At 40.2% G+C, this 19,010-nt stretch overlaps 1 protein-coding gene across 6 annotated transcripts in view; it reads right to left on the reverse strand.

The window, feature by feature from the left end:
- The window catches only part of TRIM9 (tripartite motif containing 9), a 119,477-nt gene that overhangs the window by 46,644 nt on the left and 53,823 nt on the right, over window positions 1-19,010 (reverse strand). For all 6 annotated transcript variants that reach the window (XM_057306410.1, XM_057306411.1, XM_057306409.1 and 3 more), the window contains exon 2: window positions 1,371-1,466. In XM_057306410.1, the coding sequence (XP_057162393.1) occupies window positions 1,371-1,466 (96 nt within the window). The remainder of the gene's footprint in view (window positions 1-1,370; window positions 1,467-19,010) is intronic.

Raw genomic sequence — 19,010 nt, forward strand, 5'->3', positions numbered from 1 at the left:
TCAATATACACGAATAGCACTGAAAAAAATAGCATCCGACTGAGTCAACCGTAAGCTTTTACGGGCTGGCAAAAAAGAACAGCTTAGCCGATCGAATTTTAATTTACTCCCAAAGTCATAAAGAACTGCGTCTCTTCATACAAGGACATACCGATAGGTATCTGATAACTTCTCAAATGCCAGATCTTCTTCGTTTAAGGTGTGCATTAGTAACTGCTAGAGCAACGACTTCTACGTGTGAAGTTTTGGCTTTCATGACAACTGCTTGTGAGTACTCAGCAGTCCTATAGAAAACATCGTTTAAGAGCTCTTTATTTCCCATGCAGGGCAATATTGGGAGGATGAGGGCAGCTTTCTTACAGGTTCTGAGGCAGAGCAGAAAGAAAGCTTTGCTCTGATGAAGAGGTGGGGTGCAGAGACAAAAGCAAAGAAGGGACTGACTGATAACCTCTGTTGCTCTGGAAAACAGAGGGAAGTGTACAACTGTTAGGTTGTTAGGGAATCAAAAGTTTTAACATGAGCATATATGCAAAAAAGGGTGAGGAAATCAGTGTGAGATGTTTGAAAGTCTGGCTTACATTTAAAAAGATATTTCTACCTTGACATGGGTTAAATATTAACTCAGAAAGCAATTTACTGGAGGCCAGAGTGGAGGTTATCTCTGTGAGGCAACCTCAGAACATAAGAACAGTAAACAGTGCAGAACGTCATTATTTAAGCATCTCGTGCAGTTTATGGGTTCTTCCCTTTAGCAACAGTGGAGAATTCACAAGCTCTCAAATGTGGGCCGATCTGTGGGTCATTGCATCCAAATAAAGCAATCTGAAATTATACTACCAGGGGGGATCTTGGTTGGAAAATATTTAAGTGTCTAAGTAGAGAAGAAGAATTACTATGGGCAGGAAGGAAGGAAAGAGGGAAGGAGGAAGGAAGGGAGGGAGGGAGGGAGAAAAGGGAAAATGTGACCTGTTTGTTATTATCAGATAAGATATAATTATTACAAGGTGTTTTGGGAACCTGTGGAGATTAAAAAACTCAACAATTATGACTCTGAATTCAGAAAGAGGCCTCTTTCTGAATCCACAGTAGTAGAGAATTAGGACTCAGTGCTGAAGACAGGAGCTATTTGGAAAACCATGTTGTATTGCTGGCTTGTGGGCAAAATAGAACCACCTCGAGAAGGGGGCATATTTGAAGTTGATCTGCACGTGTGTTTGTATTAGAAGAGAGCAGGAAAAAATAATTGGAATTTCCCCACAACACAGAAAAGTAGAAGAAACAAATTTCCCCACGATGCAGCTACATTGAACCCATGGCGGGGTGGGGGGGTGGGGGCGGGTGTTGCATTCTGTCTCAGGTGCTGCCAATACCTGGATCTGCTGGACCATGTTGCGGAGCTGCACCAGAAACTCCTTGGCTTCTTTGGCCCTGTCTGACAGTCCATTCAGGGCCTGGGAGAGCTGGCTCTGCAAAGATAAAGAAGGAAACCGTGGAGCTATAATCTCAGGAAGTAGCAACAAGGTCGTACAGAGTTGTTTAATCCAAGACCCAGGAGTTTTCAACCTCCTCAGATTCTTCTTGTCAGAGCTTGGGACATTTAGCCAACATTTGTACATGAGGATTCTGGCAATAATGGCATCCAGGAACCTTCCACAGGCTCCTGAGAACTTTGTCCTCTGAAGCAGGGGAAACTACTGGCCATTTCGGAGGCCCTTGCCCCCGGATATCTGTCTGGAATTTCCTCATCTCATTAATTCATTTAATTAATTCAGCAATAATTTATTTAATTTGAAATTAAAAGAAAACAGTGAGTCAGATGATGTGATAATTGTCAAAATGATTTAGGCCAAAGTGCTATTGGTCTGGGTCTGGGGCAGGAAGAATATTGATGCAAAGTCTTCTCCTAGCAGCCTAGGCATATCCTCCCATCTCTCCTGTAAATTACAGAGACAAACTCCATTCCCACAACATCTTCTTTGAAAACTAAAGCCCACTCCCCTCCTTGCCAACATAATACTTCAACCACTCTTCCCTTTCAAGTGAAAGGGCAGAATCTTAAAATTATATCTCTTGGTCTAATGAATGTTTCTGTGTCTTTTAAAAAATTTTTAAATCCAGTGTAGTTAACATACAGTGTTATCTTAGTTTCAGGTGTACAAGAGAGTGATTCAAAAATTCTCTACATTACTCAGTGCTCATCAAATTAAGGCTACATTTAATCCCCTTCATCTTACCAAATGATCCAGTAATTCCACTACTGGGTATTCACCCAAAGAATACAAAAACACTAATTTGAAAAGATACACACATGCCTATGTTTATTGCAGCATTATTTACAATAGGCAGACTATGGAAGCAGCCCAAGTGTCCATCAAGAGATGAATGGATAAAGAAGATGTGGTATATATATACAAGGGAATATTACTCAGCCATAGAAAAGAATGAAATCTTACCATTTGCAACCACATGGATAGAGCTAGAGAGTATAAGGCTAAGTGAAAGTTCTTCTCTTATATTTGCCTTATTAAATACAAAGTTGGGCACTGGATCTCTTTAAAAATATGCATGCCAAATGCTTGATAGAAGCAATGTGGGGAGGTAGAAAGAACACAGGCCTTGGAAGGGTTCCAATTCTGCTGCTGTCCTTTACTAAATGTGACCTTGAGAAAGTTACCTGTGCCTGAGTTACTCCAATGTAAAAAATGGGAAGCATAATAATGTTTTGTAGTTGGGTTATCATGAGGGTTTAGTGCCTTCACCAATGCAAAAGTTCCTGCTAGCTATGCGTAATGGTTAAGGGAACTACTCTGAATTCATAAATGCTACCAGTTACTGGCTGTTCAAACTTTTTTTTTTTAAAGATTTTATTTATTTATTTATTTGACAGAGAGAGAGAGAGAGAGAGAGGGAACACAAGCAGGGGGAGTGGGAGAGGAAGAAGCAGGCTCCCAGCGGGGCATGGAGCCTGATGAGGGGTTCAATCCTAGGATCCTGGGATCATGCCCTGAGCTGAAGGCAGACGCTTAACGACCGAGCCACCCAGGCGCCCGTGTTCAAACTTTTATACATAGTTCTACCTCCTCCATAAAATTAGAAGACTATTACTATTCTTAGGTGTTATGGGCCTTGCATGAAATAATTTAAAACTCAGAACCCCTCTGGTGCATGGTACATGCTTAATAAATGTTGGTTCTTATTAACTTTTTTTTTTAAGATTTTATTTATTTATTTGAGAGGGAGACACAGAGGGTAAGCATGAGGTGGGGGTGTTTGGGGTAGAGGAGCAGAGGGAGATGGAGAAGCAGACTCCCCGCTGAGCAGGGAGCCTGAGGCAAGGCTCGATCCTGGGACTCCAGGATCATGACCTGAGCCACCCAGGCCACGTGGTTATTAACTCCTATTTGCCTTCTTCCTTCCTGCTCACAAACACCTGCAGATTGACTGAGGAGATTTGCAGAGCAGATTCATCCCTGGAACAGGATCTGTTGGAGAATATCCTTCATCACTTGTACTTGGATCTATGTACTCAGACTCAGGGAGGCTAGACCAACACAGCTGAGTAAGAAAAGGCACAAAGTGAGCCTACGATGCTTCAAGGGCTACTCAATTATTTATTACCAGGTCCCAGCTGCACCTATTATTTGGGGTAAAAGTTTTCTCAAGAACTTTTTCCAAGAGCCCAGGGGACGAAGGAGGGTAGGAGGGTCTCATTTAGAGGGGCAGGCAACACAATGAGAGACATATTCCAAAGGAGACATTCTCATTGTTACTTCTGAACGAGCAAAAGTTTGCTGGTTACCACAGTTTTCTTCCCCCTTTTATTATAACCTCTGCCTTAGTAACCACATTTGGATGTTGGAATATAGAAGCCACGTTCATTCAGCTACCCAGAACTGAAGCCACCTCATTTCTTGTATCCCCGCCTGGTACTTAATTGTGCAATGTAAGTTAGACCTGACACCCATGAAGAATTGTTGACCAGGTACTGCTATCTACTTAGAAAAAAAATGACTCCGTAGTATACAAGAAGTACTGGCCTCATCCGCTCCCAGGTTTTTCTATGGCAAAGCAGTAAGTGAACTGAAAAAATCAATTCATTTGCAGATTACCTCCCTTTGTGCCTCTTTTCAAGCGCAGGAATGCCTTCTTCCTGGCTAATGGTTCCGGTATTTGATAAACAACTGCATTGTAAGATAAATATCTAAAAACCTTTCTCTGAAGCTTTGCCAACTTGTAGAAACTGAGCAGGAGACAATGAAAAATCTTGGAAGCTATTTATCACTAGAAAATGCTCTTATTATAAGGATTTATGTGTGCATTGCTTTTATAGGATAGGCTTTTGATCACATTTATAAGCTATAGCTGATGTAAAAGAACATTATTATTGATTGATTTTGTTTCCCAGAAGCATTTAAGTTCCTGCTGTGGGATAACAGAAATGTGTTCAGCACTGCAGAGCAGCCCTGTGAATTTATACCAGAACACCAAAGATGCAAATACGTAGTGTGTTTTCCTTACAGCACCTTTGGCTGTACCAGTAGCCATTAGAAGCGGTTTATAATGCCTAAGCAATGCCATTCTGATTTCCTGGATAGCTGTCTTCCACTCTTCTGAAAAGGTGTCATGATCAGAAAGTGAATGAGAGTGGGGAAATAATGCAGCCGAGGAGGCAAGAGCTCAGAGCATGCTCTGAATCACCAAGATCTCCCAGAAAGAGGGCAAGTTGCTCAGAGCTTGAAGGAGGGAAACAAAGCACTTCCCCTCCTCCTTCCTTCCTGTGCTGCTTTTCTCCTCCAATTCTGCCCAGATTCCCCTCACCTTCCAAAGGAGTGAAGGTTATAAGGGATCAGAAGCTCAACCTGGAAGCCCTGGGGGAGGACGGTTTGCAACCCACTATTACTGAGGCTCGGCAGACAGGGATGGGATTCAGTCCTGACCAACACCTTCCTTGCTGAGCATCTGTCCAGCTGCGGAGGATGGTGTCTCCTTTCCTCGCTCTGCCGTGAACATCATTCATATGTTATTTCCTCCCTCAGTTTACTACGAAGATTAGATGGCGACAATCTAGACAAATGAAGGAAAGCTTCCTGGCTGTCTGTGAGCTGAAGTTACAGGTATGGGACAGGTCAAAAAGGGTCAACCCTAAAGAATTAGTGCAACATAGGTGAGACCACACACAAGCAACAGTCTGTGACTCTGTCACAGTGCACTCCGCTCAGGGGCTGTGGCCCAGGCCACCTCCTTCCCAGGTACCAGGGTCAACACAAAACACAGGAGCAAAGTGACAATTGATGCAATGTGATTCTGAAGTGAGGCCTCTAGAAGAACAATTTTTTCTGGAAGGAATGCTGATTTTTAAGTCTTACTACATTACTGACATTCTATACTTAAAAAGTAAAGGCAACAAATTCGAACAGTTACAAAATATTGGTCATTTCTTATTAGCAAGGAACTGCTGGGTGCTTTCAATGGGCATCCTATTTAATCCCAATCACCACCCTGCCATTTTGCAGAGGCTCAGAAAGGATATACCTGAGTTTAGGTTTCACGACTCACATATAAAAGCAGGAGCACAAACCCTAGTCTGACTCCAAAGTTGTGCTCTTTGCTTCCGCCGTCCAAAGAGAAGTCTTCTCTCACTCATGCAGGAAGAAATAAAAACCACCCATGGTGAGAGCATGTAAAACCAAGGAAGGTGAGTTGGTGAGGGGATGAGGATTGATTATGAGGAAACCTGATTATGTTTAAAAGGTAGATTATAGTGTAAACCATGGCATAGCTAGTTAACCTAGTTTTTTTCCTGCATAAAGTTCTTTGGTGAATTTGAAAAGGACCTGTCAATGAGATCCATGGGTCTCCTGTGAGACCCATGGATAGTAGCCAAAAGCTTTGGACTGAGGTCCAGCACTGACTTTACCACGCACTGACCTGAGACCTTGGGAGGCACTGGGCTGAGGGTGGACTCAGGTAAAGGAATGAGAAGTCACTGAGTGACTAGAATTTGGGGAACCTTTGAGCTGAACTCCAGGGGGACTGATTTTCCCGGCTAAAACTTCCACTTCCGCCTGTACCTTTCCTTCCCCGCACAAAGGGATCTCTCCTCTGGTTTCTCTGATGATAGAAGACCTTGGGTATACCCCAGCCCCAGCTCACTAATTAGGTGGCAAGAAGCTCCACAGGCTGGCCTGTCTGGAGATGAGGGCCAGCCGCAGGGCAGGGGCAGTGAACAGACTGTGATCGTAAACAGGTAGCCTAGGTGTGTGTGTGTGCGCTAATGAGAAAGAAAGTGAATGTGTATGTGTGAGCAAGCATGAGCACAGAGTGTGTGAGAGTATAACCATGTGTGCGAGAGTACATGTGTATATGAGTCATCAGTGGAGTGTTGGAAAGCTCTTGGCTTTGGATAAGGCTGGTATCAGAGGGGCCTAGTGGGCAGCTGACCTGGGTCCACTAAACTGCTGCTTATTGCTAATTGGTTGTGACCAAGACCCTCCCTGTGGCCAAACTGTAGCCAGGTTCCTCTGAACCCTCTCCTCAACTTTGGCCCATAAAGACTTGAACAAAACACTAACAAAGTTTTTAATGGCTTATGGCCACATCCCTAGCACAACCCTAGACCCCTTAAAGTGTCAGTCTTCTGCCAAAAGAATTTACTGGTTGTTTCAGCCAACACCTGAAGATAGGGCTCCTGTCTCCTAGTCTCTGTAAGAGGATAGGGGCCTAAACTCCATAAGCACCAGTTAGCAAACCCAGTTGGGTTTCACATGGGCCAGCACCCGTTCCCACTTTCTATAATTTCTCACTTCCCTGACTCTCCCGAGCCCTAGCTCATCACCTCCCTATTCCTTCATTCTCCCTTTAAAATGCCCAGTCACTTCTGTACAAATTGAAGTTGAGTTCAGTTCATGCTGGACTCCTTTCCCTATTGCAATAGTATATAACTGATTGAAATCTGTCCTTACCACTTTAACTGGTGTCCGCTTTGTTTATCTCTGACAGTGGCTAACCCTGGCTCCGACCTAGGGGAAGCTGGGGCAATCTTGGGCAATGAGCTGACCCTTCAGCAGGCCCAGGTTAACTTTAAGGGTAGGGAAGGAAGCATGTCCACTGCCTGAGCTGGCACATCTCTGATATATTAAACCAATGATACCATTTTTACTGTGAATGTGAGAGATAAGCTGTGTACAAGAAGAAAGGAAGAAGACATGATGCACCTAACACACTGCTCCTTATAATCCCCTTTCCCATTCCTCAGGGCTAGTGCTGCACACACAAGTACACAAACATCCACACCAAAAGCTAATGCATAATACCACTGACCTTTTTAATAACAATTCAAATTCAAACATTCTGTTTCAGTCATTCTGGAAACCATAAACATGGACCAGAAATGCTATTTTTTTCACCAGATGGTAGCAACTGACTGAGATAGACAGGGCAATGGGCACTAATCTGCACTGGGGTTAAGAGGACAGACGTTAAAGTCAGATGGACCGGGGTTTAAATCCTAGCCTTTTACTTGCTGTGGGACCATGGGCATATTACCTAAGGTAGTGAATACTGTGGTGCTCTGCCCAGATTCCCTGTTGCAGGCTGTTGCACCCTTCTTCCAGCTGCTGGGAATATCACTGTTGATAGATTACTCTGTGAGTCTTTCTTGTCTGTGGAGAACCGCATTGCTCCGGGCTGTGCCCCCTTCCACGGTGTCCCATGAGTGATTTGCTGGGGCCTCCTGGCCATGACTTGAGAACAACCCTGAAGGACTATCCCAGCTCCAGAACTCCCTGCAGGTTCACCCTCTGCTCACTCCTGGCCTTCTCACTTCCTTACAGCTGGGTCTACTGCGAGCACTCAGCACTAACCATCCCTTCAGAACTCTGAGTCTGTGTCCAGGAGCCCCAATCTAAAACACTGAACTTCCTGGGTTCCAGTTTCCTCATCTGCAACATGGGGATAACAACAGTACCTGCATCAGAGGGCTGTAGTGAGGATTATATGAAATCATACATATAAAGTTCCTCTATGCAACACCTGGCATATTGTAAGCATTTGTAAATAACAGTATTTTTATAGTAAGAATTATGTTAAAATAGACATACACAAATCATTAAAACATTTTGTCATACCACATGTCCCAATTTGGGGTTTGATCACTTACGATTATCCAGACAGAGCACTAGGTTGTTATTGTTCACAACTACTTGCTCCTTTCCCATCCTTGCCGTATGACTTGTGGTGCCTCCTGTAGATGGAGCATGTGTCCCCACCCCGTTGTCATTCTTGGCCATGTGATTTGCTTTAGCCTAAAGAAACTGTGGTTTTTCTGCCAGCTCATTGGCTTTTTGAATCCAGTGGTGTGCCGATAAATTGGCTCTCAAAAAACAAAAGCAAAAAACCCAAATTCTGATTTGTAGTATTTGCCAATTTCAAAGGTGTAAATACATAGTTGGTTTCAGGCTACCAACATGACATCACTGAATGTGGAGTTAGAAGAGGTGTGTACTGTCAGCTCTTGAGCAGTGAGCAGGCACGAGCTGGCCAGCATACCTGCATACCACTGTGTACATCCCACACAGCGGCTGTGGGCTTTTGGAAAGAAGACGTGTGGAACAGGACAAAACATGAGCAAGGAATAAACCTTTGCCTCTGAGCTTTTAGGGGCTGTTTGTTACTGTAGCAAAACTGACTAATACAGATAGCAATTGTAATCTTTTCCTTCCTGATTTAATTTAATCACTACTCACAGAGTTTTATCATGGACCAGGCACAGTGATTCATGCTAGGAAAACAATGATAAAGAAAGTAAACACATTCCCTTCCCTCAAGGAACCATCACTGGTCTGAAACCACCACCATTCTGGGCTTAATAATTTCCATTTAAAAGTTCTCTCTTGGGGCGCCTGGGTGGCACAGCAGTTGAGCGTCTGCCTTCGGCTCAGGGCGTGATCCCGGCATTACGGGATCGAGCCCCACATCAAGCTCCTCTGCTATGAGCCTGCTTCTTCCTCTCCCACTCCCCCTGCTTGTGTTCCCTCTCTCGCTGGCTGTCTCTATCTCTGTCAAATGAATAAATAAAATCTTTAAAAAAAAAAATAAAAGTTCTCTCTTATGGGCTCTCTAATGAAGCAGAAGACTAGACTATTCTAACAACTAACAACAGAAATGTAGCTTGTCCACCTCTCAGGGCAAATGAGAAGTATCTGCTTTCCTCACCAGACATAGTTCTGGCTGGAGTTTGAATTCCAGCTATACTCTGCATGGCCTTTATCAACCAAACTTAAAATATTTCTCTGCCTTAGACAGGATACTCTCAAGCTGAGATGCAAATCAACATGGAGGGTTTTTTCAGCAAGATAGAAGAGTCACTCTTTGCCTCAAGGCACAGCAAAAAAAACAAAACAAAAAATAAGAAAAAGAAAAAAAACCCACAACAAACTGTTGCCTCACCCAATGCTCACAGTTTCTTGGGGGGTTCAATTAGCCGCATCTCTATGGCTTTTGCAGAGTGCTGGAAGCTGTGAAAGAATTCATGCAGCAATTGTTGCGATGGAAGGCATGAAACTTTAATAAAGCAGCGAGCATAGAGGCTTCAAGGTCAACACCACTCTGCCCAAGGCTCTGTCAGAGAGCATGCCTTTCTGTGGATATTCAAAACCATGATAGGTGTGTTGTTAGGCAGTTACTAAGTATTTACAGCTGAGGATCAAAAATATGCCTTCCTTGAGCTAAGCCTTTGTGTAAATATTGGATTTTACATCCCAGAGATGTACTATAGGCTAGATCTCCTTTGTGTGTATGCTGCCTTTTCACTTTGGAGAATTCTAAGGCCCTAGTCAGCAGACTCTGAGTCCTTTCCCAAAAAGCTGTTTTCTCTGTGGATCCCTTTGGCTGCCTTCATGTCCACAGTGGTCCGCCATGTCCTTCCAGGTGGTATTGCACATTGTCTGACACTACCAGGGCACAGTTTTAAGGGAAGCAGAACAGATTTGAGATCAAGAAATTTTCAGTTCTCTATAGTATTTAAGTGTCCCAGATAGAAACTTTCAGTCTTCAAACGAGAGCTTTTCTCCAATTAAAAACATGCTCTTAGAAATACATATGATGAAGTGAAAAATCACTGAACTATTTTTCATACAGAAATGCAGTTTTTACTGTGCTCTTTCAGAGGCTCAAGTGTTAAGTGCTAAAGCTAGAATGACTATTATTTGTTCCTCAAGCCTCTAGTGATTAGAATGAAATAACTAGTGGGAGGAAGACGTTTTTGTTTTAAGAAATAACTTTCCCCCCATATTTCAAAAACAGAACATGCTCCTTTCAGAAAAATCAGAAAATAAAAAACTTAATAGAAGAAAAAAATTAAATAATCTCACCAGATATATCAATAGCCTTGATAACAGACCCTTGATGTTTATCCTTGAAATCTTGTATACAGTAATACTGCCTATCAATCGGCAGATATGTACGTCTCTGTATAATATGTATCAGCTAAATTGGGATGATGTCATATATCTTTTGCTGTCTTGAAATCTGCTCTTTTCACTTAATATGCTATAAATATTTTCCCATCTGACTAAAAATATGCTACTTCCCCCTTTGTAATAGCTATATAACACTTTGATAATATTTACTATGTGGCAAGCACTGCCTGTAATGCCTTATACATATTAACACATCTTTTTTTCATACAACAACCCAGCAAAGGTGGGTACTATTATTATTCAAAATTTTTGTAAGTGATAGAATTAAGCAAGGGAGGTTATATGGTCCAAAGTCCCAAAACTGTTAAGCAGAGCAGAATCCAAACCCACGAAGTATGTGGCCAGAATCTATTCTGCTAAGCACTAAGCTGAAGGGTAACCCACTACGTAGATGCACCATAATTTATTTAATCTCCTGTTTTAGAACATTTCGTTTGCTTCCATTTTTTTTGCAAAGAGCTGGCATGAATTTCATGAAGTAAACCTTGCAACACATTCTTGATTATTCTCATTTTCAGAAATCAAATTTCACATACTCACATTAAATGTTATCATGTTATCAAAATGTCCCTGAGTGTCATTTAATGTATACTCCTGATAAAGATGATGTAAGTAATACTTGCCAATATAACACACTGCAAATATTATAATTTGTATTGATTTTTAAGATCAGATAGGCAAAGAATGGAATCTCATTTCTAAAATTTGCATTTGTAAAATTACCAAGTTGAGGGGAGGGAGATTTTATTTAAAAACTTCTTATTGATCTTTTCCTAGTTAAAGTGGAAATTCCCACTGGTATAATTTGTAAAGCACTTAGGAGAGGTCCTAGTCTACAGACTGCTACTAGTACTACATAAGTGTTTGTCAAGGAAACTAGTTTCTTCCCATTGTTGATGACTATCTGTGAATAAGGCTGGCCTCAGGACACTTGTTTGCTTACCAAGAAAGGCTTAGGGAACAAAAACTGAAAAACAACCTGGAAAATTTAGGTGGTCTGCCAGAGAAGTGAAAAGTCATGGCTTAATAGTTTTAGTAGAATTTGGTCAGAACGTCTGGTTCACAAAATCTCTACACTTTAAAGCTTATAATCATTATTTTGTGGACACATACATGTACACAAGAGCCTCTGGTAAACATTCAATGGGCAAAAGAGAAGAATATATTTCAGGAGAGAATATATATATATATATATATAATATAAAGATACTATGCATAATGTAAACTTTTGTAGCACATTTGTAAACATAATTAAACCTGTTAACTGGGTTGTACAGATACCCTACATTCTTGCTTATTATTTGTCTCTTTGGCCTACAATATTCTAAAATAAACAGGTGATTAAATTTCTCACAAAGATTATGCTTTGATCATGTTCTTTATTTCTACAAATTTTTGTCTTCCATAATCTGTGGTTTTGCTGTTTGTTCTATCTTCTTTGTGCATTCATTATACCTTTTAACACCAGTTCATACCCTGCTAGGTTTCATTTAGTTCTTTTGGCCTTCAGCTTCATTTTGTCTGATACTATTATATATACCCTCCTCTCTTTCTCTTTCTTATATAACTTTGCCCATCTTTTTTTTTTTTTTTTTTTAGATTTATTTATGTGAGAGAGAGAGAAAGAGTAGGGAGAGGTGCAGAGAGAGAAATTTTAAGCAGACTCCCCACTGAGCATGGAACCCAATGCAGGGCTCGATCACATGACCCATGAGATTGTGAACTAAGCTGAAACCAAGAGTCAGATGGTTAACTGACTGAGCCACCCATGCACCCACTTTCTTCATCTTTTTTTTTTTTTAGATTTTATTTATTTATTTGACAGAGAGACAGCCATCGAGAGAGGGAACACAAGCAGGGGGAATGGGAGAGGAAGAAGCAGGCTACCAGCCAAGGAGCCTGATGCGGGGCTCGAACCCAGAACGCTGGGATCACGGCCTGAGCCATAGGCAGACGCCTAACGACTGCGCCACCCAGGAACCCCTCTTCATCTTTTATTTTAAAGCTACAGTTGTTTTAACTCAATCTGATTTTTTTTACCTTATCATAGGGAAATTTGGGCTATTTACATTTATTGTATTTGATATTGTTGGCTTCATTCCATCTTTAGCATATATATTTCTACTATAATCCATTTTCCTTTAAAAATTTTTGTGGCATTATCACATTTCTTTTAATATCTTTCTTTTACTCACCAACTAATTTGGATATTTTGCTGTTTTTCTATTTTGCAAGCTGTTAACGTCCCATTTTTCATCTCATGTAAACCTACATTTGTCTATTACTATGTGAAAATTAACTAGTAATTTTGATCTTTCTATCCCACTAAATTCCCCCAAATGCTTTACTTAATGTTTACTAATCTCTTGCAAATTAAGAAACACCATTTTAAATAACTCCTGGATCAAACAGGAAATTAAAATTGCATTTACAAATTTTTCTATATATTAATAAAGAGAATCAGTTTATGAAAATATATTGCTTTTTTTAATATTCTCTTGGGCTAGGTAAGCAACTCAAACGCTATAACACTGTTCCCTCTAGTAATACTGTTCTTAGATAGCACATAATAGTAATGAATCAGGGGTGTCTGGGTGGCTCAGCTGGTTAAGCATCTGACTCTCGATTTCTGCTCAGGTCGTGAACTCAGGATTTTGAGATCGTGTCTTGGGTAGGGCTTATGCTGGGTATGGAACCTGCTTAAGATTCTCCCTCTCTCTGTCCCTTCCCCCATCAAAAAAAAAAAAAAAAAAAAAGAGATGGATCATAAAAGAGGTGGCTTTTTTGCACTTAAGTGCTTATATCCAGGATGGCTCTGACACAATGTTCTTAAGCTCTAAGCATTCAATAATTTCAGAATATTTTTTAATGAAATCTCAGCTTACTTGAACTTAGAAAAGCTGCATTTTTCAAAAGCATGGGGGTCATTAGCAGGCTGGGAAACATTAATCACAATATCTGAATTTTAATTCTGACCTCAAGACCCCACTACACTATCAATGCAGACATTAGCACAGATTTTTTCTTTTTCTTTTTTTTTTTTTAAGGTTTTAAAATTTATTTAAGTAAACTTCACACTCAGTGTGGGGCTCAAACTCACGACTCAGAGATCAAGCACTGGAGTTGCATGTTCTATTGACTGAGCCAGCCAAGCGCCCCCACAGATTCTTTAAAAACAAGGGGCACAAAGGACAGACCACTACTCACCCACCAGACTCACAACACTGAGTGCTGGTGAGGATGCGGAGCCTTACACAATGATAGCAGGAGTTCAAATGGTAAAACCACTCGGGAAAACTGGCTCTTTCTAATAAAGTTAAATGTATACCTACCCTACATGACAGTGTATGTCCCAAAAGACTTAATAAAATGTTCATAGCAGATTTATTTATAATAGTCCCAAAGCTGGAAACAGTGCAAATGACTATCGATGGTAATATGAATAAATTGTGTATATTCATACAATGGAACACTGTTTAGCAATAAAAAAATGCAAGCTAATGATATACACAAAACAAAAATGAAATTTAAAAAATTATATTAAGTAAAAGAAGTCAGACACCAGAAAGTACATATTGTTTTTATGTAAATTTAAAGAATAGGCTATTTTAAGAACTAATCTATAATGATAAAGTCAGGAAAATGGGGATATTGACTGGAAAGTATCGTAAAGAAATTCTCTGAGGTAGGGATATGTTCTATATCTTAATTTGGGTGGTAGTGTGTATGTGTATGTGTATGTATATGCATGTGTGTAAATATACACACATACATATATATGTTAAAGTTTATTGAGCTGTAAATTTAAAATTTGTATATTTTACTGTAGATAATTTATGTTTTTTAAAAGTGGATATTTTTGATCCTGAATAGCCAAAGCAATCTTAAGAATAAAGAACAAATTTGGAGGCATCATATGCCCTGATTTCAAGCTATATTACAAAGCTATTATAATCAAAACAGTATGGTATTAACATAAAAACAGACACATAAATTAATGGAACATAATAGAGAGCCCAGAAATAAACCTACACATATATGGTCAATTAATTTATGACAAAGGAGCCAAGAATATACAATGGGGAAAGGACAGTCTCTTCAATAAATGGTGTTGAGAAAACTGGGCCACTATCTTACACCATGTGCAAAAATTAACTCAAAATAGATTAAAGACTTGAATATAAGACCTGAAACCATAAAACTCCTAGAAGAAAACATAGTGGGTAAGCTCCTTGACATCAATCTTGGTGATGTTTTTTTGGATTTGATGCTAAAAACAAAGGCAACAAAAAGCAAAAAAAACCAAATGGGACTACATCAAACTAAAAAGCTTCTGCACAGCAAAGAAAACCATCAGAAAAATGAAAAGGCAACCTGCTGAATGGGAGAAAATATCTGCAAATCATATATCTGATAAGGGGTTAATATCCAAAATGTATAAAAAACACATACAACTCAATAGCAAAATAACAAATAATCACATTAAAAATGGGCATAGGATCTGAATAGACATTTTTTTCCAAAGAAGATACAGAAGGCCAACAAGTACATGAGGATATCACTAATAATCAGGAAAATGCAAATCAAAATCACAATGAAATATTAGCTCATACCTGTTAGAATAGCTTTTTTTTTTTTTTTTTTTAAAGAGAGAGAGAGGCACAAGTAGAGGGAGCAGGAGAGGGAGAAGCAGGCTCCCCACTGAGCAGGGGGCCCAATGTGGGACTAGATCCTAGGACCCTGGGATCATGACCTGAGCCGCAGGCAGACACTTAACCGACTGAGCCACCCAGGTGCCCCCTGTTAGAATAGCTTTATCAGAAATACAAGAAATAACAAGTGTTGGTAGGGATATGAAGAAAATGGAACCCTTGTGCACTGTTGCTGGGAATATAAATTGGTGCGGCCAATGGAAAACTATAGGGCAGCTGGTCAAAAAATTAAAAACAGTACTACCATATGATCCAGTAATCCCACTTCTGGGTATTTGTCCAAAGAAAATGAAAACACCAACTTGAAAAGATATACACACCCTCATGTTCACTGCAGCATTAATCATAATAGCCAAGATATGGAAACAATGTGTCTGTTAGTAGATGAATGGATAAAAAAGATGTGATATAACACACACACACACACACACACACACACACTGGAATATTTTTCAGCCACAAAAATGAAATCTTACCATTTGTGACAAGACTGTAGAACTTGAGGGCATTATGCTAAGTAAAATAAGTCAGAAAGACAAATATCATATGACTTCACTTACATGTGAAATCTAAAACAAAACAAGACAAAAAGACCCACAACTCATAGATACAGAGAACAGATTGGTGGTTGCCAGAGGCTGGGGATCGGGGGTGGATGGGAATGATGGGTGAAATGGGTGAAGGGGGTCAAAAGGTACAAACTTACAGTTCTAAAATAAACGAGTCACGGGGATGTAATGTACAGCATGGCAACTATAGTTAATGACACTGTATTGCATATTTGAAAGTTGCTAAAAGAGTAAATATTAAAAGCTCTCATCACACAAAAAAATTTTTTTGTAACTATGTGTTGTGATGGATGTTAACTAGACTGGATGTGGTGATCCTTTCACAATGTATTCCTTATCATTAATATCTCATTAATGATATATTCCTTATCATATGTCATCACACACCTGAAACTAATACAATGTTGTGTATTAGTTATACCTCAGTAATCAATAAATAAGTTAACATAATGGACGTTTTTTCCCCCAAAGATAAATACTCATTATATAATTAATCTCTGTTTACTAAGACCCCACATATTGTAGAAAAAAAATGTCTGATTTCAGATGGTCTTGTTTTTCAATTTAATCTCCGAATTTAAATAGATATTCACAAAACCGTCAAGCGTCTTATAATGGACCAATAGAAATGTTTCAATTTTGTTTAATGCTTGATCCTGGGAGCCCTCCACTCACAGGCTATGTTGCCTTGGATGACCTCATGCCCTTCCCCTGGTCATGTTGGCACTTTTCCTCTGTTGCAGACACCCAGCAGCACCTGGAATCCAGTTACCTGGCCACTGCTAACTGGTCTGTGTGCCCTCTCACAATGATGTGATTTTAATTTTAAAGATGTGTCCGGTAAAGGTCATTTAGGAGGAAACCTACGCCCAATTTCAAGTAGCAATTTTTTCTGAGGGAGCAGGAATGATTGGTGCCATGAAGTAAGAAACAGGATGACACACATCACTTCTGCTGGTATCTTCGCCCGCCCTCAGAAACGTCCTATCCTTTGGGAAGGCACAAATGCTGTAAGGCTCATAATGCTGTTTTGGTCGACTTATGATGCCGTAAGTTATAGGAAGAAGAACTCGAGTGTGGATGTTCTTGGTTCCTTTACTTTGACTTATAAGTTTGAGTGGCATGCAATCCTTGCATTTTGCTGATAAATCCACGTATTCCCTCTCTTGCAGTCCTAGCATTTAATTTATAAAGCCCAAATATAAGAAAATGAAATCATCCTTAATATTACTCTCCTTTTCACTACCAATGCTTCCGTTACTCTGAGAACAAAGTGAAACACAATCTTTTTCTAATAAATGATCCTCTTTGGCAAAAGAGAAACTCTTTGGGATATCTTAAATAGCTTCTAAACCATATTTTGGTTTTTCTCCCCCCGGTATTGAAAGATATGTTACGATCCAGTGCTTATCTGTCAATTTCCATCCAACATAAAATTAATAGTGGTCATCAATATCGTTCAGGAAAATGGATTTAAGCCATGTCTGATTTCTTTTCACCCTTTCCCTCTGCGTCTCTGTCAATCCATCTCCATGCAAGTCAATTGCAGTGCCAGCCTAGTGAAAAGGGAATGGTTTCCATGACAACAGATTTTCGCTCTGCTAGTTAGAATCTAAGATTTGACTCCCATAGAAAGAAATCTCACCATGGGAATTGGTTGATTTTGTAAACGACTAAATAACTGTGCAATCATTTCCAAAGAAAAGCCTGTTAAAAGCTTGCATGAGCAAGGGTAGGTTATGCGAGGTGACTGCTGAATCTGCTGCTAACATCCCACAGACAGAGCTGCGTGCAGGGAAATGCCTGGCTGGAGCAGCAGCCTGCTCCGTTCTGCACCCTCCAAATGTGGGCTGCATAGCCTGGCCCTCTTGTGAATTTCAATGACGTTTTAATTCCAGGTGGAGGGAATGGATTTTAGAGCATCTCGTAGCAAACGATAAGTGTTCATCCCCAAAAGTCTTTCCTCTTATTTCTAGAAACTATTAGCTCCTTGAAAGGACACGATTCCCAGACCTGTGTTTAAGGCATCCGGCATGGTATGAATTTAATTGCTTATTGTCTATTTCTCTGTTTCCCTTCTGTCTCTTCACTATCATTTCCCCTTTTTTAGTAATCTGTCTTATTTATTAATTAAGAAGATATGGAAACACTTGCAGAGTTTTAATTTTCATTTTAAAACCTAACACGATGCTAAGTGTTCCACATAATGGTTTATAAACATATTTTCCTAATAACATTTATACAAATTATAATGGTTAATTCTGATCTGTAAGAAGATAATTGCTCTCAATTGAGTGGCATATAAATAAGGTGAATTCCATTAATTCCATTCCTGGATCCAGTAAGCCAGGTTTCCTTCTGAACGGTGGGACTCACTGCTGAAGCAGGAGCTTCTGCTGCGGTGAGGTGGTATCCTCAGCAGAGATGTGAAGACGGAATGAATGTGCAGCTTTGAATAAGATGCAAATATTCAGGACTGTGATGAGGACGCTGTGCAAAGTGCAAACTCAGTAGCTAAATCAATTCCCTCCCACCCCAGCACGTTGATGCATTACGCTCAGTGAGCTGGTTTTAAAAAGCCATTTCAAGTATGCGACAGAAATCCCTTAATACCCAGCCTGTCGCTGCCCCCACTCAGCAGAAGATAATTATGGCTAAGTCTGGTAAAATCTGCATCTCCATGTTGTATACCTTCCTTGTCTCCTCAGGCTGTCCTCTGATGCTAACTCTCCTTTCCCTTCTTCCTCTCAAAGCCTAGGAAGGATTTAATACCACTTACTTAAGAATGATGGGCCAAGTAGCCCATTAGCCTTTCATTGAAATTCATGCATATTAAATTTTTATCTAAACCAAAGATTTCCCTTTTACATTTTTCATTTCTAGTTGTCAAATAAAAGACCTTGTGGTTAAGGAAATTTTCAGTAATGTTTAGAAAAGTGGGAACAATTTTGCTTGGGAAAGGGGACCTTGAAATTATGTTAATTTTACCATACTGGCCACAAAGGCAAACCTGATATCATCTTTTTAGAATGAAGTCTCTCTCCTCCCATACCTCCCATTGGGCATCTTCTCCTTAGGGGAAGGAAGGGCAAGCTCTGAGTCACTGGAGCCCTAGTCCTATCAGCAGGTAAGAGTGGAGGAACTGATCCCTTCTTTACAAGCTTTTCCCAGGAGCCAAGACTAATCGGGTACAAACATGCCCGCAGTTCCTCTTTTTGCAGACCTGTCCTCAAACTTCCCTGGGTGAACAA

This window comes from Ursus arctos, unplaced genomic scaffold (genome assembly GCF_023065955.2).
Source record: "Ursus arctos isolate Adak ecotype North America unplaced genomic scaffold, UrsArc2.0 scaffold_37, whole genome shotgun sequence".
Taxonomy (NCBI): Eukaryota; Metazoa; Chordata; class Mammalia; order Carnivora; family Ursidae; genus Ursus; species Ursus arctos.